This window comes from Pyrgilauda ruficollis, unplaced genomic scaffold, assembly GCF_017590135.1.
Source record: "Pyrgilauda ruficollis isolate IOZ18807 unplaced genomic scaffold, ASM1759013v1 scaffold34, whole genome shotgun sequence".
Lineage (NCBI taxonomy): Eukaryota > Metazoa > Chordata > Aves > Passeriformes > Passeridae > Pyrgilauda > Pyrgilauda ruficollis.
In genome coordinates, this window is record NW_024524822.1 from 1,279,327 (window position 1) to 1,306,115 (window position 26,789).

A 26,789-nucleotide genomic window follows, 5' to 3' on the forward strand; every position below is an offset into this window, starting at 1 on the left:
GCTGGAACAAAGAGACTTCTCAGGGAATCCCCACGTTCAATCCAGCAGCTTCAGGGTGAGTTCCTGGGAGCTGGGGAGGCCCAGAGGATGCTGCTCCTCACCCCCACCCCACAGCACCTGAACAGCAACACTGGGCCCTGCTGCTCCCTCCGAGGGTTGCACCGAGGACTGTTCCCAAAACACAGCCCCACCAGAGTAAAATGCAATCTATTTTATTGGTTAATTATGTACAGGAGATTCTTGATATTCACAGTAACATCAGACAAGTTACCGCCACAAAGAGCAAGAGGAAAAACAAAACTGACAGTCCACTGTAAACAAAACTAGAAATCCTGCTGGATTGGGTGGGACTGGCTCCAGACAAACTCAAAAGGCACTCAAAGAAAAGCAACAAAAGCCCTCTGAGGGACAGGGCCTGGATGCTCTGAGCTCCCTCCTCGATGGTAATGTGGAGGCACAGCGTGTGCAGGGCACAGAGACAGGCACAGGGTGTCACCCCCGAGCAGGACAGCACAGCCGAGCATGCTGCACGCGTGTCAACACAGTTCCATGTACCCAGGCCTGGTCATCCTTCGAGCCCTCCCCTCCCCGTGTTACCAGGACAGCCCTGAAGTCAGCAGAGGGGCTGGGGCTGCCCCAGAGCTGCCGATCCTGCCCAGAGGGAGCTCAGGCTTTGCTCAGGCAAAGAACACACCCTGCTGGCATCTGGTGGCAGGGGGGAGGCTGGGACAGGGCAGGTCGATGGCTGCTCTGGATTGTCACACTGAACTGGGGAAAGCACAGCCATGGCCACAGCCCTTCCCCAGCTGTGCCCCAGGAGCTCAGAGCAGAGGGGACACAGCCTCACCCTGCTCTCCTCAGCCACCCCCCTCTCACCTTCCCTGGGCAGCTCAGGGTGCACAAACCTCCCCTCGTGCAGGCTGCGGGAGCAGCTGGGGCACCTGAGAGACTCGTGCCCAGGTGAGCCCTGCCAGGGCAGTGTCCCCTCCCTGTGCATGCTGCAGAAAGCTGTGTGCCCTCTCTGGGGACAGCACGGGCAGAAGAGAAGTTCATTCCGGGGGAAACAATTCCAGGGGCACAGATGGCACAAGCAGAACAAGGCAGAAAAGCTTAAGAACCAGACTGACACTGATGAGCCACAGCCTGATCTCCAAGTCGTCCCTCAGAGAATTCAAGTCTGGCCACTTGGATACACAGAAAAGTGGCTAAAAGGTGACAGCAAGATCAGGCCAAGCAGCTTCTGTTCCAAAGAAAGACACAGCAAGAGGTATACGAGGTGACCACACAGCCACTCCTCGCTCCAGCCTGTGATTGTAATGGCAACAATTCCAGCTCCTTCCAGAAAAACCAATGGCAGCAGTGGCAGTGTCACCCTGAGCTCCTTCAGGGGTGCAGCCCTGCAGTGCAAACCTCCCACATCAACCACCATCTCCAGCTTTTAACAGCTCCAGTTCTCTCTGACTCAGATTTCCTCTCAGTTCCAGCAGGAGTGGGAAGGGATTGTCCATTTTCTCTGTCTAACACTAACATTCCTCCCAGCTTTCCAGGGATGGGGAGGGTGAGGTTTCCCCTCCCATGATTGCCTGGAGGGCACAGCAGAGTTTCACCTTTGTGACAGGTGCAGAGAGAGCACCAGGAGGTTCTGTCAGACAGAACTCCCTTCAAAGATCAGTCTGGGGAAGGAAGCACTTTTCCTGTCTCTCAGCAGGAGGTGGCTAGAACTTTTCCATAAAAATAACTTTGCCTCTCTCACCCAGATGTGAATTTGCTACAGAAAGCAGCTACATAGGAACCTAAGCCTGCTTTTAACTCAGCTCCTTTTATTCTCTAGTTGCACTGTCCAGAGAAAACAAGATGTCCAAATAAACACTTGGCATCAGCCCAGGAGGGCTTTTAGGAGGTGCAGTTCAAGCCCTGGTAGCAGCAGTTGTGGATTTCCTTGAAGAGGGTGGGAGGGTGGACTCTGTGCAGGGACAGCAGCACAAGCACTGTGGAGCACCCAGGTACACAGAGATGGCTCCACCCTCTAAGGCTCAGGGGCTAAAAAATCTCATTCCAAAGATCAGCTTTCCTCACACAGCTGCTGGGAGAAGTCACCAGCAGCATCTTCAGGGGAAAAAAAAAATCTTCCTGTGTGTGCCCAGAGGCTTTATCCCAGCAGGATTCCCTGTTCTCATGGCATATCCCAGGCACCAGTCCCAGTCTGAAAGTGGTGCCTGATCTCAGTGCCTTTCCCAAATTCCCACTGTCTTCTCTTCCAGCCAGGTACAGGCACAAACTGGGCAATCTGGGTAGAGGGAAGACTCCAGCTCTGCACCTTTTTAACATCCAGGTGCTAAACCAGGGCTGCTCCCCAAGCCTGGCCTGGCACCAGGCAGGCAGGAGGGTGGTTCTGCCCCCTCACAGCCTGTCCTGCCTGGGCACTGGGCAGAGCCCACAGCACTTACTGAGCTCTTCACTGTCCCCCACTGCACCGAGAACCACTCCAGCATGGGCACACTGTGATTATCAAGACAAAGAGGAGCCATCTGGGTCAGAAATACTTTTTGATTAGCCCACTCTGCTCCAGATTTCACCTGAGAAGACACTAAGGCTGCTGTAGTCGTGTATTTTCCCTCTCCTCTTCCCCAAACCTCTCATTTACAGGAATATGGTTGTTTTCCCTCTTCACTCCAGCCAGGAATACCCTCCAGCCATTTTAACTTTAGTGTCATGAAATCATTATTTAGCTCTTGCCTCATTTACAGAACCAGTTCTAGTAACCCAAAGCTTAGCTCTAGTTCCATCCAGGTGCAGCTCCACATGAAGTACCTGTGGGTTCAATGGTTTATTTGGAATCTTTTTGCCCTGGAAATACAGAACTATTATCTGTTCCAAACCTGGGAAGGGAAAGCAGCCAAACTCAAGTGTTCTCCCTGGAGGCTGAGTTAAGCTGCTGGATACATCAGATTAACAGCACTCATCATTCTCTGGTGGGCTTCAGGTTCATCTAACCCCTGAAGCACACAGCTCACATCCTTGGGTCAAAGTCCTCCCTTGCCAGGACACACCTGAGCATGTCTGATGTGCAGCACCAAATGTTCCTCAGAGGCTGAGTCCTACAGCAAAAGGTGTCATTGGCCCCAAAAGCCACAATGCCAGGGCAATCTCCTCCCCTGGCATTATGTACACATTGAAAAAAAATCAAAATCAAAACAGCCATTCACACATTATTGGCAACTGATCTTTTCCTACTGTTCATTAAACCCTCTCTGATGAGCATTTACAATTTAAAAACAAAATGGTTTTGTTTTCTTTTTAAAATAATTTCTACAGTCCTGTCAGCCAACTAATTTCAATCACAGCATAATCTAAGAATAAAGCAAATCCTGGCCAAGAATGGCTGCCATGGACTCTCAGGAGTCAAGGGGAGCAGCGTGTCCCAGCTCCTCACATCCCTGCACCCCTCCAGGAACCTGTAGTGAACTCCAGTTGATTTTCTTTATCATGATTCTCTTGGCAGCTTAGGAATGCTCCAGTCCTCAGGTGGCTGCGCTGGCAGGGAGCAGAGGGGTGGAGAGGCCTGTGGCACATCCAGTGCTAATGGCAGTGCTCTGTGATGTCCACCACCACTGCCTTCTTCCAGCTGAAGAAGAAGTACCCGGTGCCCGCTCCCGCGGCCACGGCAATGCACAGGTACCCATTGTAGGTCATGAAGATCAGCATGAGGAAGTAGCTGACCACCACCTGGATGATGTGCAGCACAGTCTGCAGCAGGTGGGGCAAGCTCAGCATCTGCTGGCTGGGAACACAAACCCAAACAAGTCAGCAAACAGAACAGGTGGGAAATGCACAGCCCCAAAGAGAAGCAAGGTGGGTTGGGATGGCACAGAAGGTGACACCAGCCTGGGCAGGGACTCCTGCGTGCGCTGGCACCTGGAGCTGTGGTTTTGCTCACAGAGAAAAACAAGCAGAGCTTGGTGGAAGGACACAACTTTAGCTGAGAAACAGACTTTGCCAAGCTTCTTTCACCCCCCTGCCATTCAAAAGCTGACTGGCTCCTGTTCTGCACAGAGGCCTTGACTATCTGTCAACAAAAGGATCCTGAGTGTTTTCTGTTGGGGTCACTGGATGTAACATCCGAACTCTGTTCCTCAGAACTCCCCCAAATGTGTTCATTACAAAAACCCCAAGCCCATCTGGCTCCTTGCTGCTTTCCTCCTTTTGCCCCCATCCCCGAGGGTGCCCAGGTGTTCCCCATCCTCCAGTGCCACGCAGCATCCCAGTCTGGAGCCAGGACACTCCAGAGATCAGAACTGGCTGCACAAAGTTTCTTCTGTGCCAGTTCCACCTGCAGAGTTCTGCTTTAGAATGAAGTGCAATCCTTACCCCACAGTTTTGTGTGTCTCCATCAGGATGGTGCCATTGGGGCCGGGCACTGGCATGGAGTTATAGCGGATGCTGACTTGGGATTTACGGAGCAGACACTCCCGGGCAATCTTCAGGCCTTCATAAAACATGGCCAGGAAGAAGACAGCCACAAAAGCACCAGCCATTTCTGACAAGAGAGGAAACATTATTGCCTCTGGCCAAGAGAATGTGTCAGCAGAGTCACTGTGTGATTGAACCCCACTGTGCTGCACAGGCCACGGCCTGGCTCTTGTGCATGCACAGATAGGTGGGAAATGGGAATGTCATCCAGACACTCACTGCAATTCCGCCCATAAAGCAAAAGCAGCAATCACTTTTGCTAATAAAACCAAATTCTTGAACTCTACAAATATCTCCGTTTTTCTTTCACCCCACAGATGCCATTTAAACCAGACTCAACACAGCATGTCCACAGATTTTTAGCACAAGTAACAAAGTAATTCCTGAAACGTGGATCCTGGAACACCAACTGAAAACCTTTTGTTTGGACTGCACAAGACAGTGCTACTAACCTCCAGGAGAATTGATTGTAAGTCCAGAGAACAGCAATGGCACATTCTCACAGCTGAAGTGGAAGGTCATGGCCTGCCCAAAACACAAAGAACACCATGATGAGCCTGAAGAGCTCATCCCAAGGAGGTCACAGCAAGGTGTAGCAATGGGGTTTGTATCAGAACAAGAACTCAGATCCATTTATTTGGTCACCACCTAAACACCAAGAAACTCTCCAACAGATCTGGTGTAACACACACAAGTGAGACAGGGATGAGATGCTCCAGGCTCCAGTTCCCAGCTCCTTCAGGCAGTCCTGGGCAGGAGGTCCTGTCCTTCACAGAACTCCATGAAAGTGCCTTCCCCGTGCCTTTGGAGCTCCTTTTCCCTCAGCATCAGCAGTTGTCAGGGATTTGGGATGTCTCCATGGAGCTCCTCATCCCCTCAGGAACTGGGGGACAGGGCACTTTCCCTTCCCCACTTGGACCTCGTCTGGATGATACAGGTAAGGGTTGCACAGGTGAGTCCTCTGGTCCCCTCCTGCACTTTGCCAGCAGTGTTGTCTCCCTATGGAATTCCCAACATGCTGTGGAGAACAGAGGACTAAACACAGCTACACAAGGAGGTAAAGCCAGTTCACAGCTGCCCCTGGGTGAAAATAAGGGCTCCAGAGCCTGCACAGTGAATGCTGTGGGAAGGGGAAACAGCAAAGATCCCCAGGCCAGCTGGAGGTGATATAAACTTCCCATCCAGGTAAAAACAGCTTGGCATGTCTTGGGCACAATTGCACACAGGGTTTTCACATGGGAAGTCCTGACCAAGCAAGAGGAACTTCTCTTTGAACTTCCCTCGTTGCTTAATTAAGGTTATTTGCTGAAGCTCAGAATTATGATTCATTTCAGCATCTGTAAGAATCAGCTCATTTTCCCCAGAGCAGAATTTACTGTAAAACACCTTTTAAAGAGTACTTTCATCTCTTCAATGAATTGAACATATTTACATTTAAAACAAAACCCACATAAATCAAAGAACTTCAGCTGAACCTGAGCCTGTTACTTGGTACCAGTGAGGATTGGGAAAACACACATTAAATGTGCTCAGTCTAAGATGCTGCACCTATGTACTGCCTTCCCTGACAGATTTATTTGCAATATGAATTCAAAATCTTGTGCAATTACTCACAGTTTTCAGCTGCAGGGCAAGGCAGGGTCCTGTAACTATCCAGTGAACACTTGACATTTGTAAAGAAATTACATTTACATGGAAAGTAATGGCCCAGGGATGCCAATACTGAGCTGATGGGAAGAACTTCACAAGGAGAGCAGCAGCAGTGCTGGACTGAGAGCTCCACGTGGGCCATGCCCACCAAGGTTGTTCTGGAGCTCTCCTCTCCTGCTGTGACACTGGTTGCAATAGACAAAGAAGTAGAGATTCTTGGTTCTCTCCTCAGGCACAGAGCTGGCAAACAAACTCCAACTGATGGTTTGCAAAATCCACTCCTGAGAACACTCTCATATGAAATAGAAATGTGCCTTCTCTCCCCTCCTTTTGAAATTTAATCATAAACAGAATGTTTTAATAATCTGAAACTCACTCCAAAAGCATTTAGGAAAAGGAAAAAAAGCTGAAAAAGTTCCTAGAACTGGCTACACACAAACACTGATCCTCTGGCCACCTCCATGGAAGCTCTGGCCAGGATTTCTGCAAAGCCTCAGTGATGCCAGAATGCACAAGTCCGAACCTGCTGCAATCAAAGTCAGCTGGAGCAGCAGGAATCAGGACCAATGCAGCCTTAATGCCAACGTGGCAAAGAGCCCTGGCACTGCTGTGCTCCCCAGCTGAGTGTGCTCTGAGGGTTCAGGAGGGAAGGGCACAGAGGGAGCTAAGCACAGCTCCTCACACTGCTGGGAAACCTTCTCAGGGCTGCCTGGGGCTCCCACTGCCAGCCTGGAGAACTCCATCCATCTGTTTCCTGCAGGAAAAATCTTTGCATTTCTGCCCTTAGCTGACTGCAGAGCAGACACCAGGCTGGCTGCTGGAAAGGTTTTTGCAAAAAAAGACAATTTTTGCCACAGGATCTCCAGCTGTGAAATCCATTCCTGCTCTGTACCCCTCATGCTGCTCCTTCATCCAGAAGACTCACAATGGGATCTGGGTTTAACCTGGATGAATTCCTGCCTTCCACAGCTCAACTTCATTTCCAGCTCTCCAGAGCACAGTCTTTAAGATTACAGGTAACTCTGAACCACAGACAAGGAAAAACTCTCTGTTAATTCTGACTGCTCCACTTACCATCATCATCATGTCGTGGCCATGTCCCGAGGCTGTGGTGGAAGGGTGCTGATGCTCAGGAGGATGTGAGGTTGGCAGCGTGGAGCTGTTCATGTGGTGAGACATCTTGAGGACAGAGAGATTCAGAAAGGCACATAGAAAAGTGGGACCCTGAAAAACAAACAAACAATGAAGCCCTTTTCTAAACAGAATGTGGTTTCTCTACTGCTGCTGCATGAGAAAATATTCCAAGCCGCTGAGAACTGCTGCCTCTGGAAAACTGCTGGAGCTTCCTCATGGTCCTGCTCTGGCTGCAGAGAGCACACAACAGGACACTTTAAAGGAGGTGTGTCCCTCTGCAGCCTAATTTGATTGAGATGGCACCTGGGGCAAGTGCTCGGCATAAAGGAACATTTCTTATCTGCATGAGGAAAAAAACAGAGCCCCTTCCCAAGTGCAGTCTTGCAAGAGGCAAAAATATCACAAGCACCACTTGAAATTGCATATACTAAAGGATCAGATTACAGGATTTCTCTTAATTGACAGTTATGCATTTTATTGGGAACATGTTTAACACAGAAATTGTGTTAGTTGGTACAGGACCTACTGTCAGGCAAAGGTCTGCAACAGCTACAGGCAATCCAATTTCATTTCCGTGAGCTTTACATTGCCACATCTCCCCTGTAATCACATTACCCACAGTGAGAGACACACTCAAGAGGCTGCCAGTCCCAATCCTTAATCTGGTTACCACAAATCAGGGATGTCTGGACACACTAAAAAAAAATAAATAAAAATACCCTCTATGGTCACCTGTGGGCATGGCTGCTGCACTCTGGGCCAGCCCTGCCTGGGCTGGCAATTGTTGGTGGGAAATGAAAATCATCAGGTTCAAACAGCAACAGGAGAGAAAATAACCTGGGAATGCCAGTCAGTCCTGAAAGCACAGCATCTGTCCCACTGGACCCTGCCTTTACTCCAGTCCTGCACTAAAGTAAAACCAAGGGAAATAAAAAGCAAAGTTTGGACACTTTATCAAATTAAAGTTTAAAAAGAAATGAGAGACAGACTTCCTTCCACATAAATCATCACAAGAGTTGACAAGTGTGATTTTTCAGTTTTTTAAACCAAAAGGCAGCATTGTGTTTGAACAGGTAGGCATGGCTATATTTAGACTGAAGAGAGGAAATGAGACTCTAGAAGAGCTTTCTGAACTGGAAGTAGCAAATAAAGCCCTGAAAGGCAGCTGGTGATGGAGTTGGCTCAGCGTGTGACAGTGACCCTGTGCAGGGGTCACTGGTGGCCCAGAACAGCAGTGCCAGTGCAGCCCCATGACAGGGCTTTGGGGTTAAACTAAAGTGAGCCATGACAGAAATTAAAGATTTGGGGAAGGTAATGAAACTGAGTCAGCAATGCTGGGGAAGAACTCAAGAGAAAGACAGAAGTAATACCCTGCAAACACAGAAATTAAATAATGCAGGGAAGCACCAAGAAGTGACACCAGGTACCCACAGCTCAGGTATGTTCTCCATCTCTGTGCAGAAGTTTGCATCCCATCTCTTATTTCATCAGACAACCTCACAATACTCCCCTGGACAGTAACTTGAAATCATGGAATCCAATGGCACTGGCTAAAGCAGAATGAATTCCCAGTCCATATTTCTGCTAATATTTTTTAGCTCACATTGTCCCTGATTTGTGCTTAAATATTGAGATCAGAATAATGTTCACGGGGAGATAAATAGAAGAGAGAACAATGCAAGCAGCAGCTCAGCTGACACAGAAAAACGTCACCAAGGGAATGGAATGCCCATGGAACACCAAGGGAAGGGAATGGAATGCCCATGGACACCAAGGGAAGGGAAGGGAATGCCCATGGAACACCAAGGGAAGGGAATGGAATGCCCATGGACACCAAGGGAAGGGAAGGGAACGCCCATGGAACACCAAGGGAAGGGAATGGAATGCCCATGGAACACCAAGGGAAGGGAATGGAATGCCCATGGACACCAAGGGAAGGGAATGGAATGCCCATGGAACACCATTGCAGAGTGCCCAGTGTGATTTCCATATGGCATAGCTTGGAAGATTATCCTGTTCCAGAGCTGAAATGTTCAGGCTCTAGAACTGCAGTCCCAAAACACTTGGGAAAAGAATCCTCTGCCAAAACACACAAACTTCAAATTGTCTTTTGCATCAGGGAAGGAAGAAGAATGGCCCAAGTGCTTTACCCACAGGATCAAAGGTAAATGTGCTGGGAGAGGAAAGACGTAACACACGAACTTCCCCTCTCCTGGAGCCAAAATCTCCTGGAATCACAGAACCATGGAATATCCTCAGCTGGGAGGGACCCCAAGGATCACCCAGCCCAGCCCCTGTCCCTGCCCAGACCCCCAACAAGCCCACCCTGAGCATCCCTGGCAGCGCTGTCCAAAGGCTCCTGGAGCTCTGGCAGCCTCGGGGCCGTGCCCATTCCCTGGGGAGCCTGGGCAGTGCCAGCACCCTCTGGGGGAAGAACCTTGCCCTGAGCTCCAGCCTGAGCTGCCCTGGCCCAGCCCCAGCCGTTCTCTGCCTCTTCTCTCTGTCACAGGGAGCAGAGTTTAGAGCTGTCCCTGTCTCCTCCCTCTTCTCTCAGTTGAATGATCCATTGCTCTTCCTTTGAATACAACATCCTCACCAGCTACTGTCCAATGATTATTTATTCCTTTTAGAATTTCACATTCCTGCCAAGCTCCACAGGTTCCAAAATGCTCCACAGAAGCCCTGGTTGGTTACCAGGTAAAACTGCCTTCGTGGCTGGGCTGTGTCCAGCTTTTCATTCCTTTCCTTCTCACTAATCATCATTTGTCTGCAGAAAGGGAGAAACAGTGGTTGTGTTTCAGGATATTTACTCTGTAGGAACAAAGAACATGGTCAGGTGTTCAGGAGTGGCTGCCTGTGGCTGTGCAGGCCTCAGTACAGGTTACAAAGGGCAAGCTTGACCCTCACCCAGGTATCTCCTTCCTACCCTGCTATCCCAGTGCTCCAACACCAAGTCCAACCCTTTACTGCAGTCACCCAACGCTGAAGGACATTTTATGAGATCCTGAAAGGATGGGATATTAAGTAGCTTAAGAGGAAATAACCTCACCTGAGCCACTTTATCTGTGTTTTGTGTCACTGAAGGTAACAGTGGATAAATTCCTGTTTAAAAATAAATCCATTCCAGTGGACAATCAGATTCTGATTTACAACTTGGCAGATCTCTACCTAAGTCTCGAGGTAAAAAACAATATATAGGGCAGCAGCACCAACCCGTTAATGGGTGTGTAATATTTCAAGCTGCAAATCCCTGGTTGGTTTGCATAGCTCCTAAGAAACAAACTGACAGATGTGGAGCTCTGTGTGTCACAAGAAGGTGGTGCTTTAACAAGGCTGACTCCATACCTGAAGGAAAAAAATCCACCCCACACATGTTTCTATTATTGTAAATTCTTTAAATAGGTTTAGCCTTGTACAAAGCCAGCCTTTCAGCAGGTATTTCTGCCTGAATGGGTGACTTGATCTCTGGCTGCTGCCTACTTCATATGTTTGCCCTGAGAGGGAGAGGCATTGGAGCAGATTCCTGAACATGGAGCCCTGGAGAAGGACCTGCCACAGCCCCTGGCTGCTTCAGGCTCAGGTATTCTGAACACCCGAAGGGGACAGACCCCAGGGTGTACCTATCACAAGGGACACACACACAGAGTCTTTTTTTGTGCTCTGCAGTAACCTAAGCCTAAGAAAACAAATGGGGTGGAACAGGAGAGAGGAATGAGGAAATTCTCCTCCAGGGCTTCTTTCTTTCCCTCTCAGTGCTGTTACCCCGGGTGAGAGAAGCCACAGCCTCCATTTCACAACCCCTCAGATTTTTAAGGAAAACTGCAAGACTCAGAGCTACATACAGGACTTCTCTTTCTTTAAGCAGGACCTCAGGCAGGCCCTGTTCACACTGAGGTTTCTGTCCCAGCCCTGCACTGCCACCGTGGCAGCTCTGCAAACCAGGCTGGCTCAGGACAGGTGCAGCAGGAGCAGCATCTGGCAGCAGCAAAGTGTCAGCACCAGGACTCACCCTCACCCCAGCCAACACCAAACCAGTGCTGCCTCACCTCACACATACCAGGAGGCCACGTTTGCAATTCCAGGGCACACAGAAGGGGAGGACAGGCAGGAGGTGGCAGGGCAAACACAAGTGCAGGTAAAGGAGCTGGACCAGATGAGATGCCAAAGCCAGAGCAGTCCTTTCAAGCAGGTCTCAGCCAAAGATCACTGCCATTACACATAACCCCCTCCATAGCTTCCCAATCTTCTGCTGTGTTCATCCAGAGTCCTGCAAATCACAGGTTTTCCTGTGGCAAACACCCAAGGAAAATACACCTTTCAATGCAGAAACACAGGACATACAGAAACAGGACACACTATGGGAAGGATCTACCAAGCTCCCAGGAAGTATTTTACAGTCAGCTCAGTGTCAAACAGATCTTCCTTGAAGTCCCAAAGGGAATGAAGCCCCTTTCCAAATCAGAAGTCCAAGAGGATTAACACTGGAGCCCTAAATCAATGCCCATTACAGCATCAACTCTTCCCTTCTGAACAGTGCCTCACCTTTCCCAAACCAGTTCAGAAAACCCAATAAATAAAATTCCACTGGCTCTGCCCAAAAGGACCAGAGCCTTAAAAATCCCCTCTCCACTCTCCTTTAGAGCAGTGATTTTTCCCACAGAGAGGATGCTGCTGCAGTGACCTGCACAGGACTGCTCCTGCTCAGAACCCTCCCGACTCCTCTCAGAACAGCTGGAGTGATTCGTACCCAACATCTCTGCACCAACACTTCTGATAACAAGAGCAGGTCAGGAGGTCCCTCTCTTCTCCTGAACAAGTGAGAAACACTTGGTAATATTTACTAAGAATTAAAATCAAAGTTCATGAGAGAAAGCCACGGGAAAATTATTAAAAATAGCAAGCTAGAAAAGCAAAGACCTGTTGTTTGCATTATCACATATGGCTCAGTGCTGCATGACACAAAGGAATGCTACAGAAAAAGCACAGAAGGAGTGGAAAAGGCACCCAGGAGTAGAGCTGCTCTACTTACAGCAGGGCTGCTGGCAGACCGAGCTCCACTGGCTCCCAGCTTGTGGTCCCAAGCCCAATCCCTTTTTTGTCTAGCAGTGCTGTCAATGGAGTGGGAGGGAAGCAGCAGCCTGCAGACACTGCAGCTCTGTTCACTGGCTCTAGCTGTGGGCTCCACTGAGCTCCTCATCAGGAGACCTAAGCACTGCTTTTAGTTTATTCAATTTCCTGGCAAACTTTTCTACTTTAACTGCTTCCTTTCCAAATGGGTGGATTCTTCCAGGATGCCAGGCAGAGCTCCAGAGCTGCTTAAAGGGACAGACCAATTCCACCTGTTCATGCTGTGGCAGCACCCAGCAATGGTGGCCAGGGCCCCTGGGCCAAGCTGGAAAGACACACTTTAAAGACACAGGGAACAAACACCACATTCTTCAGTAATGCAGCAGAACATGTGTTACAGATACACACTGCTGTTTCCCAGTGTGAAAATTCCCCTTGGATCTCTCCCAAGCAGCTTCAGCAACCCCAGGCTGGCACTGAGACACAGGGAGGGACTGTGCTGTGCCCAGCACATTTAATTGCACACCTCTGTTTTTCCCTTGCACAATTCCTGAAGAAGGAACTCTTAGAGCTATATTAAGAACTCAAGGAATGTTTGTGAGCTCACAGCAGAACTGTGGCTTGCCCTGGAACTGCCTCACCACCTTAGAGTCTCATCCTAAAGCTTTATCCAGAAGTTTAAGGCTTCACAAAAGCTCAACACACCAGAAGGGGTTTGGATAAAGGAAAAGAGAAGGGCACAGCTCAGGAGCTCCAATACACACTGAGGGTAAGGGTGTACAAATTTGGATTTCCTGGGCTTGTGCCTGATCATGGAAGCTTGCTGGATTCAATCTGGATCAGCAGAGCCAAGCAGGAACCCACAGTGTGACACAGGGCACATTCTCCCTGTCTACCTGTGAGCAGGCTGAGCTATTCCCACACACAGGTTTCAGAACTTCTGAAGGATGACAGGCACTTTGGAGAATGTCCAGCTGGATATGCCAGAGGCTGCAGTGCAGGGAGTGGAGAATAATGGGCAAAAAAAGAGCTGAGTAGGGCTGCAGACAACATCTTGTGTTCAGGTTCAAAAAGAGACAATGCCTGGGCAGCCTCTATGGAAGGAATGCCAGGATGGAAGCAGTCAGCAAGGACAGGCAGCCAAGCTGGGAGCACCCAGAGCCCAGCTCTCCCAGCACAGGCAAGGAATGGGCTTTTAAAATGATGTGCAGGGCTTTCACATTTTGTGAGGGAAGAAATTCACACAGATCTGATCCTCTGCCATCACCTCCACTAAGGATCCCAGCTGGAACCATTACAGCACAGTTGTGGATGCTGAAGATAATGACAAAGTTTTGGCACATCAAAACCACTCTGCTGTCCACGAGCCATGCCCACAACTGATGGGATTTGCCCAGGCTGAGACAGACCCTTATTAAGGTGATCCTGACAAACCACACAGGCAGGATGTGGAAGGAGAATGAAACAAAACTACATCACCCACACAGGGAGGTTTGGGGGTGACACTTGAAGCCAGAGTTGAGCTCAGGTTCTCTGCAGCACAGGCAGACCACAGGCCTGGGGCCAACCATCACACCCTGCAGTACTTGCTCCTCCAAACACCCATCCTCCAGGCCTCCTGGCTGCCATCATTTGCTTATTTTATTCTTCCCAAATCCTTATGTTTCTGGTGCCAATATGTTTGTCCCTCTCTTTACCAGGTTGCTGTGTCCCCAAGGCTCAGGCTGCCCCTTCCATATGGAGCCATCACACAGCACCCACAGACATGGCAAAAACCCCAAAGAGTGCTCCAGTTCCAGACTATGGATTCCAGTTGGGATGATGGCTCACACAAGCTTCCTGAAGCTGCACCACATCATTTGGCAGCTTGATGCAGTTATATGCATTAAGCAATGTTTAATTAAAATTAAGATTAAAACAAGATGATGAAATATCAGGATATGTTAAATCCTTAAAGTCCAGTCCTCTGCTCTGAATCAAAGCATTCCTCAGCTGTACAACTAAAGCAAAGCTGGTCACAGCCACTCAGCACAACCCCCATTACTTGAGGAGGGACCAGAGCTCTTCCTCTCAGCATAGCTACAATAATGGCCCTTTGATGGAGTTTATTTTCATAGCAAACCTGTCTGGTCACCCTCTGTTAGAGGCTTTGCTAGAAGGGGATGGTCATTCCTAATCTCCCAGCTTCTGCAGACGCCTCAGGAAATCTGTAATCTTTGAACAAGAAGAAAAAATAACCCAGGACAGATTGTTCTTTACAGGACAATATATTGAACTTCATTAAGTGAAGCACACACCATGTCATTACCCACAGGCCCAGTGGAGTGAAAGGCAGCTGAAAACAACCCTGCAGAGCACAAAACCTCAGACTCTAAGCCTGGTAACATCAGAGGAAAGGCTGAGAAATGCTGGCAAAACTGTGTAAAGGTGACAAAATAATGGGGAGTCAGGCTGAGCCTCCCCTGTGGTCAGGCATTTTCTTCAGCCATACTGAAACTGCAGGAGAGAGCAAAGCAGTCAAAGGATGCTTGTGAGAAGTGTGGCAAAACTGAGGAGTTCTTGCCAACCTCTTCCCAGCTGTAGACTCATTTCTGCAGATAAGTCTGACCCAGCCCAGGTGCAAACACCTGGAACGCACTCAGAGCTTTGCATGGAGATCCAAGAGTGATCCTCTACTGTCTGCATCGAGCTGAGACCAGGCAGTTACACCAGATGATTCTTGAAGGTACCTTCCAACTTAACATTCCTACCCTATTCCTATTCCTCTTCTATCCTACTCTACCCTACAACACCCCTCTGCTTTTGCTGACCACCTCTCAACCCTTGCCTTGGTAGCACAGGTAAGATCTCTTCCACAATGACCACAGAAACCTTTAGCAAGAGGTGACAGAACCAATACTGTCACACCTCAGTCTGTCCCTCACAAATCCAGCAATGCAGGGTGTAGAAACTCCCCTCATCCACAAAGGAATCCCACACACATTCCCACACATCCCAGTGAATGTCTTCCTTTGAAACAAGCACTGCAATCTCAAACTGATCCATGCCTCCAACTGTTGGGCCCAATCTTGGGGGTCCCCATGTGCAGGTGCTCCCCAGGGCACCCCACTCTTGGCAGGACATGGGACAGCACCATCTCTTCAGCACAGCAGCACAGCTTCTTGCCCTCTGCTGTGGTGACAATGGTTTGGAAGGTGCACACCAGGCTTTGGGGCTCAGAGTTCAGCAGTAGGTACATGTGACTGGATCATTCCCATGCCTTTGCAAATACAACACACTCCTTGCCCTGCCCAATGCATAACAGAAAGAAGGGCAGGAATTCCACTGGGATTGGGTCTGGCAGCTGCTGTGAATGCCACAGGGTGCAGGCTTGCAAAACAGTCTGTTTGGCAGATGTTGCTCAGGGCACATCTGTCACAGAAGCCTGGCTCAAGGGAGGGAGTTCTGAGTGCCAGACAGATGCTGGAGGCTGTCACAAGGCTGAGGACACTTATCCACACAAAGGACAACCAGGCAGGGCACAGCACACTCGTTTTGGAGAAGCTGATGTCAAGAATGCCATGACCTGAAGTTTTCAGCAACAACCTGCTCCCATTCTGATCAAACACAAATACTTTCAACCTGCATGAGCCTAAATTAACTTCAAGTACCCAGTGGGACACTTTCCAAGGATCAGAGCACATTCCAGGCTTGGTTATCTTGAAGAACCCCAGCAAGGGACTATAATAAGCCAAGCAAATCCAAAGTGGAGCTCAGGGAAGAAAGCAGAGCTCACTTGGCCTAGAGTTGCCTGTGCACTGACCAGGAGCAGAAGGCCAGGAACAGACCTGTCAACCACAAGTTGCTTTTATTGTCAGTAAATGCCAATCAAGATTGTATTCATAAAGGGGAACTGCTACATCAGCAGGCACTGAAGAGGAATAGTGACAAGGTGCCAATTAAAAGGTGATTGGCATCTCTTACATACTTCAGTTACCCTGTTCATCTACCACAAAACTCTCCCTTTTTCCATGTTAATGCTCCAAGAGAACAGCCCCCAGCCAGCTCTGCCCTCTGGGCAAAACCAGCAAGGACACCAATGTCCTCTGGGATGTCAAAGCCAGAGCACATGCATTCTGCACTAGGCCTCAGACTCCTGCTCAGGAGTGCCTTGTCCTGCTCAAGCCCACCAAGAGCACAATTTCTTCCATTCTGTACACAGACAGTGTTTTTCCACCCCATTTTCATTTCTTCCACTACCAGCCTTTTGGGTCCCTTATTTGCCCTTTGCTGTCCATCGTTCCCCTTTCTGTCTGGGTGGATGAAGCAACTGTCCCCCTGTCTGGCACACAAGAGCACAGACATTTCTGATAAGTGGCAGAATTGAGGCACCTCAGGACATGTAAGAGCTGAGGAGTGACTGCCATTCCCATAGCTGCCAAAGCAGAGGAGATGCTGTACCACAGCTGACTCGTGATTCTGTCACCTGCACAGAACAGCACAGCACCAGAGATACCGCAGCTGGCACAGGATGCCACGTTCCAATTTCTTTATGAAACAACCAGGATAGAAGGCACGGCGAACACCAAAATTTCTTTTTGCCAATGCCAACATGAATTCAGAACTAGAACTGACAAGTTTCAATCAAAGGCTATCCCCAGGAGGCATCTAGAGAAGCACTTCAGCACTTTCTGCGCACATCAGAGCCCTCTAAAGGTATGAGCCCAGGTCTGCAGACCAGCAGGCCACACCATCGCAGAGAGCTTCACCTCTCTTCCTCACATCATCAGGGGCATGACACAGGAACACAGCAACACAAATCCAGGTCACAAAGTCGCCAGGATTCAGCACCCAGGGAGGAGAAATCTGGAAGGGAGGAAGTTCAGGCAGAGATAAGGCAGAATGGCTCAAAGGCCAGGGGAGTAAGAGCTGTGTTGAGATGGAGGAGCAGGAGGGTGGGTGGGGCTCAGTCAGGAGTCCCTGGGGACCTCCTGGTAAAAACTCTCAGCACTCACTCCTCAGCTGAGGCCAGCCAAGGATCCTGAGCAGGGAGGAGACATGGGACAGCACCAGGAAATGGAGACAGAAAAGCAGGGCCATGTGACCCGTATTTTCCAAGATTACATAATTCCTGAATAAATAGATACTCCTTTATCCTCAGTGGTGGTTTTTGCTCAGATGTTACACAACCAGACACAGGCATGGTGACCAGAGAGATGTGATCCATATGGCCAGAGAACAGGAACCATCCTGCTGAGAACAAATGGGACAGTCCTGAGCCTTGTGATACTCCTCAAAAACTTTTTAATATAAAAATATATTAATATTGGAACCCCATCTTACAAGACGAGTATTCTGTAAGATTAGACAACTTCTGCTTCCTTAGAAAAACCAGGCCTAGTAGAGAATTTCACTTCCTATTTCATATGCCCTAATCAAGAACAGTTTCTAGCTTGTATTCCTCTACCTATAACAGGCACTTTTTAAATGAAGGGAGAAGTTTTCTCTCCAAATGAAAATAAAAACACAAAAAAAAAAAAAAAATAAAAAAAAACCACCAAAACCCCAAAAAAACAAAAAAAAAACCCCCCAAAAAACCCCCAAACAAACAAAAACCCTCACCATTTGCATACAAGGTTCTTTATCATGCCCACTAATTCAGCATCCAGATTTCTGCACATTCAACACCTCCTGCACCACTTGTACCTATGGAAAGGAGCCTGTCTCCCACAAAAATCTGTCTGTCCACAGGATAAGGACACAGGTTATTGTTTGTGGCTGTTCAGTGGCCATATGCAGAAGCACTCCATCTCTAAGGAACAACAGGTATGTCCAGATGCAAGACAGAGAACTACTTGCAAGTTAATCCTGAGAAACCATTGCTTGATGGTTGGCTGGAGTGGGAAGGACACACCAGGCTACACAGCATAAACAGCCCTGACCAGATTGATTTTATGGTGTCTTCGAGCCTTAAACCCTGTAAACAGTAAAATAATCTCAGGAGACACAAAATGAAATCTGAGTCAAAAAGTGGATTCCCAAGAAAGGAAGTACAAGTTTCCTCAGGGCCAAAAGTAATTCAATGTGTCCTAGAAGTGCATTCATGTGCCTATAATACAGGTGAAGGACCACACACAGAATGACTGGGCTGGAAGAGACCTTCAAGACCATCGAGTCCAACCCAGCCTGTTGACCAGTTCCCCCAGGTCGGTTACAGATTACAGATGTTATCTGTTATTACCTTTTTACAGATGTTATCTTGCAACAGCATAAATACCTTTGTCCCATGCAGGTAAAACTAAACCTGAGGGTAATAAATGGACAGCACTGGTTTATTAGAGGTCTCATAAAAGGGAGTCCAACATAGGTGATTCGCTGGAGATTCCCAGATCTTACCCTACTTCCCCATTTTCACACAGTTAATTTTCTATCTCTGGCTGCTTTTCAACATTATAATCAGACTTAGCCCAGAAAAGGCAACACTTGTACAAGTTCTGAACTGACTTTCAGATGTTTTGAGAACCTGAATAACAAGAAAACCACACTCCAAAACTCCTGGTTAATTTTTAGGAGGCCATTCCACACATATGGTATGACACATACTGGTTTAAGCAATTCACACACGTTTTTCCATGTCCAGTACAGCCACACACACATTACCTTCCACCACATGGGAAAGCGTCCTTACAGAGCAATTCCCTTTCTCTCCTTTCTTTTCATATTTAAGAAGCATGTCCATGTGCAGATACAGCGTTTTAAGGTGGCCACTAAACCATTCCCTTTCCCTGGAGCTGCCATGTTCCAGCCTGTGTCAAACCTTGCCTCAACAGCCATGTGTTGATGCCAACTCCTACTGGGATACCCTGGGATTTCCAGCTCCTTTCCAGCTCCTGCTCTCCCTGGCACAGGTCACCTCTGAAATGCAGGCTTTGACTGAAGACCTAAGAGCTCACAAGACTGACTTTTAGAAAAATACCTTTTCTTCCAGAGGAAAAATGGATGTGTGTTCATTTCATTTTGCAGCACCATCCATGACTGTCCCCCGACACAAGAACCTGTCCTACCACAGCCAAGAATCAAATTCTTTTGTGCCTCCAATAGTTGTTTTGAAAAGCCTCAAGCTGTTCATGGGCAAAATGCAAGGTAGAACTCGGGTCACAAGCAGCAAAATCCATTCCAGTGGGTTTTTAATTAAGCCCAGGAAGTCAACCTCTGTTTTGGCAGATGGTTAAGGCCAAATATCCATCACCAGAGGCACCTTCCTACTCTTGATCCATGATCTTGGCAAACAGCAAGTGGATGGCACAGTGATATATAAACAGCTTTCAGGTAGTAATGCAAATACTTGTAAGGGTTCAGAGAAAAGAATTCATAGCCCCAATCCATGGAACAGAGCATTCTCCCTTTGAAAATGCAACTGAACTATTGGAAGTATTATTGAAATTACTGAGTCACTGAAAATACAATCTCAGCAAGGTAGATCTCCAGTATCAAAAAGAGGAAAAGAGCAATCAACTCAATTCTCTGGAAAGGAACTTATCTTTGGATAAGTTGGCCTTGGCCTTGTGACACTCTTCTGACAGGAAGAGCCATGACTGTAGGGCATGGAAAGCCAGAACAAAAGCCATCAACAATTTTTCTGTGAGTGACAAAACACCACTCTGGGAAAGAGCTTCAAATGCTGGCTTTTTCATCATTTTCAAACCTCTGGACAGCCACAAAGCTGCTAATGCAAAACAGGAATGATTCAGAACTAAAAAATGCTGAGTACTTACTCTTCCAGACACAGGTTTTCCATCTACCAACTCCAGCAGAGCCTTTTTCAACAGAAAGGCAACAAGTCTGAGACTGATCAAAGTTTCTCAACCCTCATATAATGCTGACAAGCACATCATTATCTCTATCAAAGGCTAATCATTAACTACTGCTCAGATTAGCTTAGGACCAGACCAAGCACTGGGATGCTCACACAGAGATCCACAGAGCAGCAAAAGCAGCTCCTGAGTCTCCCTCACGAAATCTTTGCACAAATGCAAAGAGATTTTAGAACTCTCTGATTAAGTGCATTGCAGAGATTACTTTCCAACACATTAACCAAAATACATTTCAAACATTCAAGTCTCTATCAGATACAATTAGTGGTTTGCTTGCTTCTGGATATTGCAACAAAGCAAGCTTAGTTTATTTTAGTATTTAAGTATCTTAGTATTCACACTGAGAGAGAGCAGTTTAGATGAGATATTAGGAAGAATTATTCCCTGGGAGGGTGGGCAGGCCCTGGCACAGGTTGCTCAGAGCAGCTGTGGCTGCCCCTGGATCCCTGAAGTCCCAAGGCCAGGCTGGACAGGGCTTGGAGCAACTTAGGACAGTGGGAGGTGTCCCATGGCAGAGAGTGGAACAACATGAGCTTTAGGGTCCCTTCCACTCCAAATCACCATGTGACTCCATTTGCCCCACAATGAAAAAATATGATGTTTTCAAAGCTATCAGCCAGTTTTTAGGAGCATTGGGAAGTGAGAAAAAAAACCCAAAACAACAAACCCAAAAACGAAGGCAAATAAATAATCAGTTGTGCAGAAATTCTTCAACACTGTCTGTACAAGACAAACTTCATCAGGGACACTGGCTCTAGGACCTCTCTGCTTGGAAAGCTGGAGCCAACAACTGCGATGGGAAAAAAGAAAAGGGGACAAAGCAGGAAAAGTGCACGAACAGCTGTGCTGTGCCCTGCAACACAAGGGGCCTCTTGCTGGGGACTGTGGTTTCAAGCAAGAATTACACAAAACAGGATCAACTGACAAGCAGTGCACATGATCCTGCTGTTATGATGTCCTGGAGGGTTTTACTTGAGGAATTCAGAAAATTAAGAAAAGTCAGGCTGCTGCCAAGAGGTTTTTTAAACTACAAGCAAAATAATCAAACTCAAGTGTATTAGGCTTTACCAGCTATACAGAAGGATATCCCACAGATACTGCTCTGTGCCTTTTATGAAAAGAGCACAAAAATGGCTTTACAAGTATAACCAAGCCTATAACAGGAACATGAGGGCAGCTGTGAAACTCCCAACTAACTTTGCAGCTGTTCAGGTTTCAGCCTTAAGTATCTATAACATGCTCCTCCAGCATACTTCAGCCTCACGTGACACCACCTTAAACACTAAAGTTCAGCACATCCTCTTGAGATAATGTCTTATCCCAAGTTAATGAAGGGCACCAAAGCCAGTAACAGTAACTTGATTTGTATAAAACTCACCTGGCAGTGAACCCAGAAATCATGACTCAGTCTCTTGTCAAATCTATTAGTCCAGGAGCTCAGACAAACAAGGGATGCAAGAAAACCAGACTCAACACTGATTGCAATTCACTTGAGCTGTATCCCGAGGCCAGGTGTGTTCCTCAGGGAGCTTGTGCTCCCACTTCCCTCATCACTTTGATGTACAAGGGTTGATTTACCCATCGGAAATGCCCTCCCATGGAGCCACACTGATGGCAGCACTGCGGTGACTTCCCAAGGGCTGCAGGAGAGTGAACTGGGATGGCTCCACTGGGAGCACTGGCTTTGAGTCTGCTCCACATTTGTTAGTGTTTCTTCTTCCCAAGTAAAAGATGCAAGCTTGAAAATGCAGTGCAGCTGTGCCAGTGAGCTGTTTGAGCCTCTTTAGTAGAAGACCTTTTGGAACAGGGAAGGTTAACAGGGAAGGTTAACAGGGAAGCAAGAGAGTGATGGGATCCCTGGCTCCCAGTCCAGCCTCCAGCAGAGCCCAGCCAGGGTGGCACGAGCTGCTGCCATTGTCCCAGCCACAGTGCAGCCACCAATTAGAGACATCAAACAAGGAGCAGGCTGGGTCACAGGGATGAGCCTCTCCCTGAGGAGGCTGGAGCTGTATCCCTTTCCAAGAGCTGCTTTTCCCAGCTCTCTGGAGCAGGCCAGCCAGTCTGCTCACACCATTAGCTCAAGATGAGCACAGCACCTCACAGGTGGCCTCAAAGCACTTCTTAATCCTACAGAGCCAAGTCCAATTACATTCTCTCTAATGTGAAACAAGTCTGAAAGTGCATTTGCCAGGCACTCCTTCCCCCAACAGATGCAGTGCTTAGGCAAAAAAACCAGCCAAGACTGCCAGGTTTCCCCTTATCCTGGTTAGCCAGAAGATCAGGTAAATATATCACAAAGCTCATATTCCAAGCTCCTGCACCTTCATCAGAGCAATGAGATCCGAATCTGCGATAACTAATGAGTAAGTGTGGGAAAAGAAGGTTTATGGAAGTGAAGTGGCTCTTCCACAGTCTCAGGAGAGCTCGGGGCACTCAGTGTGAGCTCCATGCCAGAACACCTCCACTCTGTTCCCAGCTTTCTCTCAGCCTCCCAGGATTCATAACAGGACATGCTAAGCAAGCAGTGACAACAGAAGAGCCTCAACCACTTAGAGCATTTGGCCTGTGCTCTAGAGCTACCATGGACTGCTCTAGTCACTTGGATAAAGTGAAAAGATTACATGCTTGTACAACTTTTTTAGCAGATGATAAATGCTGTTTACATCTGTGATACAGCAAATGTGAGATTTTTCTAAGATTATATCCACAGAGAGGATGAGAGCAGGAAGCAAAGCCATTGCTCTGGCTGCAGTCACAGTTGCTGAAGTGCCATTGGAAATCAGCTGGAGACCCTTGTAGATATGAACTGGTAGCACAGGGAAGAAAAGACAATGGGAAATTACATTAAAAACTGCAGAAATAAAAAAGGAAAACTAAAAAGGAGCCATTTCATCACAACCTCACACTTCTAGATTGGCTTCTAAACCAGGAAAACCTAATTCCAGGACCAACAAATGAAAAGCTTTAGAAAGTACAGCAAAATAGGAGTTTAATTTGTTTACAATAACTAGTTCCATTATTCTCTGCATTAGCAGATTCCAGCTTTCAGTTGGAAAATGTTAATGAAAAAACCACTGGCAGTGTTCTCCAGGACCTGATTGGGAACACTTCCAGAAAATTAGATTGAAACAAAAGGCAATGGAGTAGATTAACTAAGATTGGATTTCTCAGAGAAAAACAAGATAAACTAGATTGAGTCTTTTGCATCCTTCCCTAAGAAAAAATTGCCAAGACTCCCAGTGGTTTCCTGGCAGACTTGTGGAGAAGTTCATGCTGGCAATGTGCTTCAGCTCAACTTCCCAAAATTCTGCTGCAGGCTCCTGCTAACTTTCAGGTGACCTTCAGGCCAGAGTAGGGAAGGCAGCTCTGCCATGAGAGTCGTGGCAGCTTTCTGTTGGGTAGAGGGGTCTTCACAGCAAATAGAGAAACCACAAAGGAAAGGAGAAAACAGTTAATTTTAGCTCATAGAACAAAAAGTTCTGTCTTCTCTTGGACCTAACGTCTGACTGGAAAACAAGCCAGCTGAAAGGAAACTCCTCAGGGCTCTGCTCAAAACTCACCCTGTGAACATGGTAGATTTTGTCATTTACTTGTAATGTAAAACTGGCAAAGATTATTCTCAATGCCCTCCCTTCTTAGGCATTAACATCTTGTTCAGGGGATACAGGGTCTCACTGGTCCAAACTTTGAAGTTACATTGTGAAGGGAAAAGTGAAGAGAAAAATCCCCCCAAACCTCTTTCCAAAACAAAACAAAACAAAACAACAAAAAAAAAAAAAAAAAAAAACCAAAAGAAAACCCCACAAACCTTGTCCTTGTACCACTGCAAGTCAGAGTCAGTGGCAGGGATGATAGCTTTAAAATAAAAAAGCAAACATGCAAAAGTGTTTGGAAAGGTGATTTAATTCCTCCTCTCTACGGGCAGAAATTATCCTAATTCTCAGCTTAGTTAACAACCTGGCCTAGATGAGAAATCTGATAGGAAATGAAAAGCAGCCACATCTCAGTAGGAAGTGGTTGTACAAAATTCCTCTGTTCTCAACACAAAGTTGTGTGGGAGTCTGCAACTCCTGCCAGTTCTTATATATTTCTTGTTTTTTTGGGGGGAGGAGAACAAAAGAAGCAAAATCCTGCTTATTGCAACCATTTTTGTGTTTGTAGCAAAAAGCATCACTTCAATTTTTTTTTTTTTTTTGTAAAGCAGAGCAGTACAGCTTCACCAACAAATCCTTAGTTACAAAACCAATCTTCATTTAAACAGCAACATTCACACATTATTCCCAATGCCCCCTTTTTAATGAAGGATGGGAAAAAATAATGCAGAGTCCAAAGCCTGATGAAAGCCTCAGGAAACATTACACCATAAATGACAGGATTTGGGATTATTAACTTGAACACTAACTTACCCCATAAGATCCCATATTGGTACTCATGAAAAATCCTGCAAAAGCTTTACTGACCTCAGGCTCAAGCAGAGGCAAGTTAAGATCAAACAGACTGAAAATCAACTTAATGAACACTTGTGAGGAGCGTTTCATCCACCTGGGTACAAAAAGCAGGACTAGTAAGCATTCTGGAGCTCGGAATTCAAGCACAAACAGGAAGAATTGGCCTCTGCCTGGGAACTGTGTGGAACCACAAGCCCACTGCACACTCAACTACAGATGAGGACTATGAATATAGTTTAAATGAAAAAAGGACAAGTGGCTAAGATGTGATGCTTGCTGAGTGTTGCAGGTTGTGCTGCTACAGCCTCTTCCCCACAATGGCATTAAAACTGGCCAGTGCTGAATCCCAGCAAAAAAAAAAAAAATAGGAAATATACACAGGTATACACTGGGCTAGGAAGACTGAAGGGTCTGAAAGGGCTGCACAAGGAGCAGCTGAGGGCACTGGGATTGTTCATCCTGAAGGGGAAACTGAGGTCAGAACTCACCAGGCTTTGCAGCTCCTCCCGAGGGGCAGCTCCAAGCTCTGCTCTGTAATGAGGGAATTGCCTCAGGTTAACCCAGGGCAGCTCAGGCTGGAGCTCAGGGCAAGGTTCTTCCCCCAGAGGGTGCTGGCACTGCCCAGGCTCCCCAGGGAATGGGCACGGCCCCGAGGCTGCCAGAGCTCCAGGAGCCTTTGGACAGCGCTGCCAGGGATGCCCAGGGTGGGCTTGGTGGGGGGTCTGGGCAGGGACAGGGGCTGGGCTGGGTGATCCTGGTGGGTCCCTTCCAGCTCAGGATATTCTGTGATTCCTGCACCTAAAAAACCTAAATTGAAGTGCCACACCAGGACTTAGCCACATGGGTCTTCACCACTTAAAAAACAAAACTACATTAACAACCAACCAGATAGAAGAAATACAGGAGCCAAAGCAACAAACTCTCTTCATCCAAGGGAGCACATTTCCCATTGGAAGGAAGTTCATGCCCATCTGCCTTACCAAGGTCGGAACAATCTCCTCCCATTGGGAATTTACACCAGATTATTGTGGGTTTGGTTTTTCATTTTTTTTTAACAGAAATAATATTCTGAACCTTTCCAGGTTTCATTCTAAATTCATCACACATTCTGCAATATAAAAGCTGCTTAACACACCCCTTTATCTTCTTCTCCCTTTAGAAGTGGAGTCACTGATATCTCCATTATTGCAATAAACTCCTGAATTACTGCAAACTCAGCTCCACAACAAACCTGGCAGCTTCCTGCTCAGACTCAAACATCCAGTCAGTAACTGACAGTACAAACTTCCAACCAGTGCCAGCAAATACCCAAAGCCAGGAAATATCAACCCTTATTGCCATTCTGACCTCCTGCACATTGTTCTTCTGCATTTCGACATCATTTGGATCTAAGGTGAAATTAAAGCCAGCCGGTCTCACAAAGCACACAGAGATACCAGCTCTCCAAGAGGAGGAGAACACAGGAAAACCACAACACACTACAAAAACCTCATTAAACAAACCAGCGAAAAGGTGTATTTCTCAAGGTACGAGGTGAACGTGGGAAGCTGCTTCAGAGGGGCTGCTCAGACCCAAGGAACTGCTCGGATGTTAAGAACACAGCGCATGGCTGGTGCCCTTGGGTATCCCAGCGACAGCGACAGCAGCGCCCGGGTGTCCCCAGCCCTCCCGCCCGAGCCCCACGGACCCACAGGGCCGCCAGCGCAGCCATGCGGGCCCTGTGGCTCAGCCCGGAGCCCCGGCGGGTCACGGCTCCCTCACGGCAAGGGCAGCCCGGGGCCGCCTGTCACCTTAGTACCGAAGGGCCGAGCTGGGCGCCTCCCCCGGAGCCAGGGAGCGCTGCCTGCACCCACACCGAGCTGGCCCCGCACCTCCACCCTCACGTCCCAGGGCTGCCCATCCCCTCGGGCCCCCGGCGGCCCGGCCCGAGGTCCCGCGTCCCGGCCTGAGGGGAGGGGGGGCGGCCATGGGGCCCCTCAGGCGGGATGGGGGGGGCGCGGGGGGCACGAGACCTCCCCCACGAGCCCGCCCGTCACTCACCGCGCGAGCGCCACGAGCCGCCCCCCTCTGACGTGTCCATGATGGTTCCTCCAATGACGTTCCCGCAAGCCCCTCCCCTCTGTGCAGTTAAGCCACGCCTCCCGCACAGCCTCCGCTGTGCCACTGA

The 26,789-nt window shown here is 48.0% G+C and overlaps 1 protein-coding gene across 5 annotated transcripts; it reads right to left on the reverse strand.

Moving 5' to 3' along the window:
- Positions 1 to 196: 196 nt before the first annotated feature.
- On the reverse strand, positions 197 to 26,677 carry SLC31A1 (solute carrier family 31 member 1). 5 transcript variants are annotated; one of them, XM_041475021.1, is made up of 5 exons: positions 26,663 to 26,677; positions 7,195 to 7,344; positions 4,923 to 4,995; positions 4,369 to 4,537; positions 197 to 3,781 (listed from the first exon to the last, which is right to left on the reverse strand). In XM_041475021.1, exons 2-5 carry the CDS (start codon positions 7,297 to 7,299, stop codon positions 3,580 to 3,582), a joined length of 549 nt encoding a protein of 182 aa, XP_041330955.1. In that variant the 5' UTR covers positions 7,300 to 7,344; positions 26,663 to 26,677; the 3' UTR covers positions 197 to 3,579. The 5 variants fall into 5 exon arrangements, with proteins under 5 accessions (XP_041330955.1, XP_041330957.1, XP_041330958.1 ...); XM_041475023.1 differs by lacking the exon at positions 26,663 to 26,677 and adding an exon at positions 26,494 to 26,598; XM_041475024.1 differs by lacking the exon at positions 26,663 to 26,677 and adding an exon at positions 26,125 to 26,448.
- Positions 26,678 to 26,789: the final 112 nt, after the last annotated feature.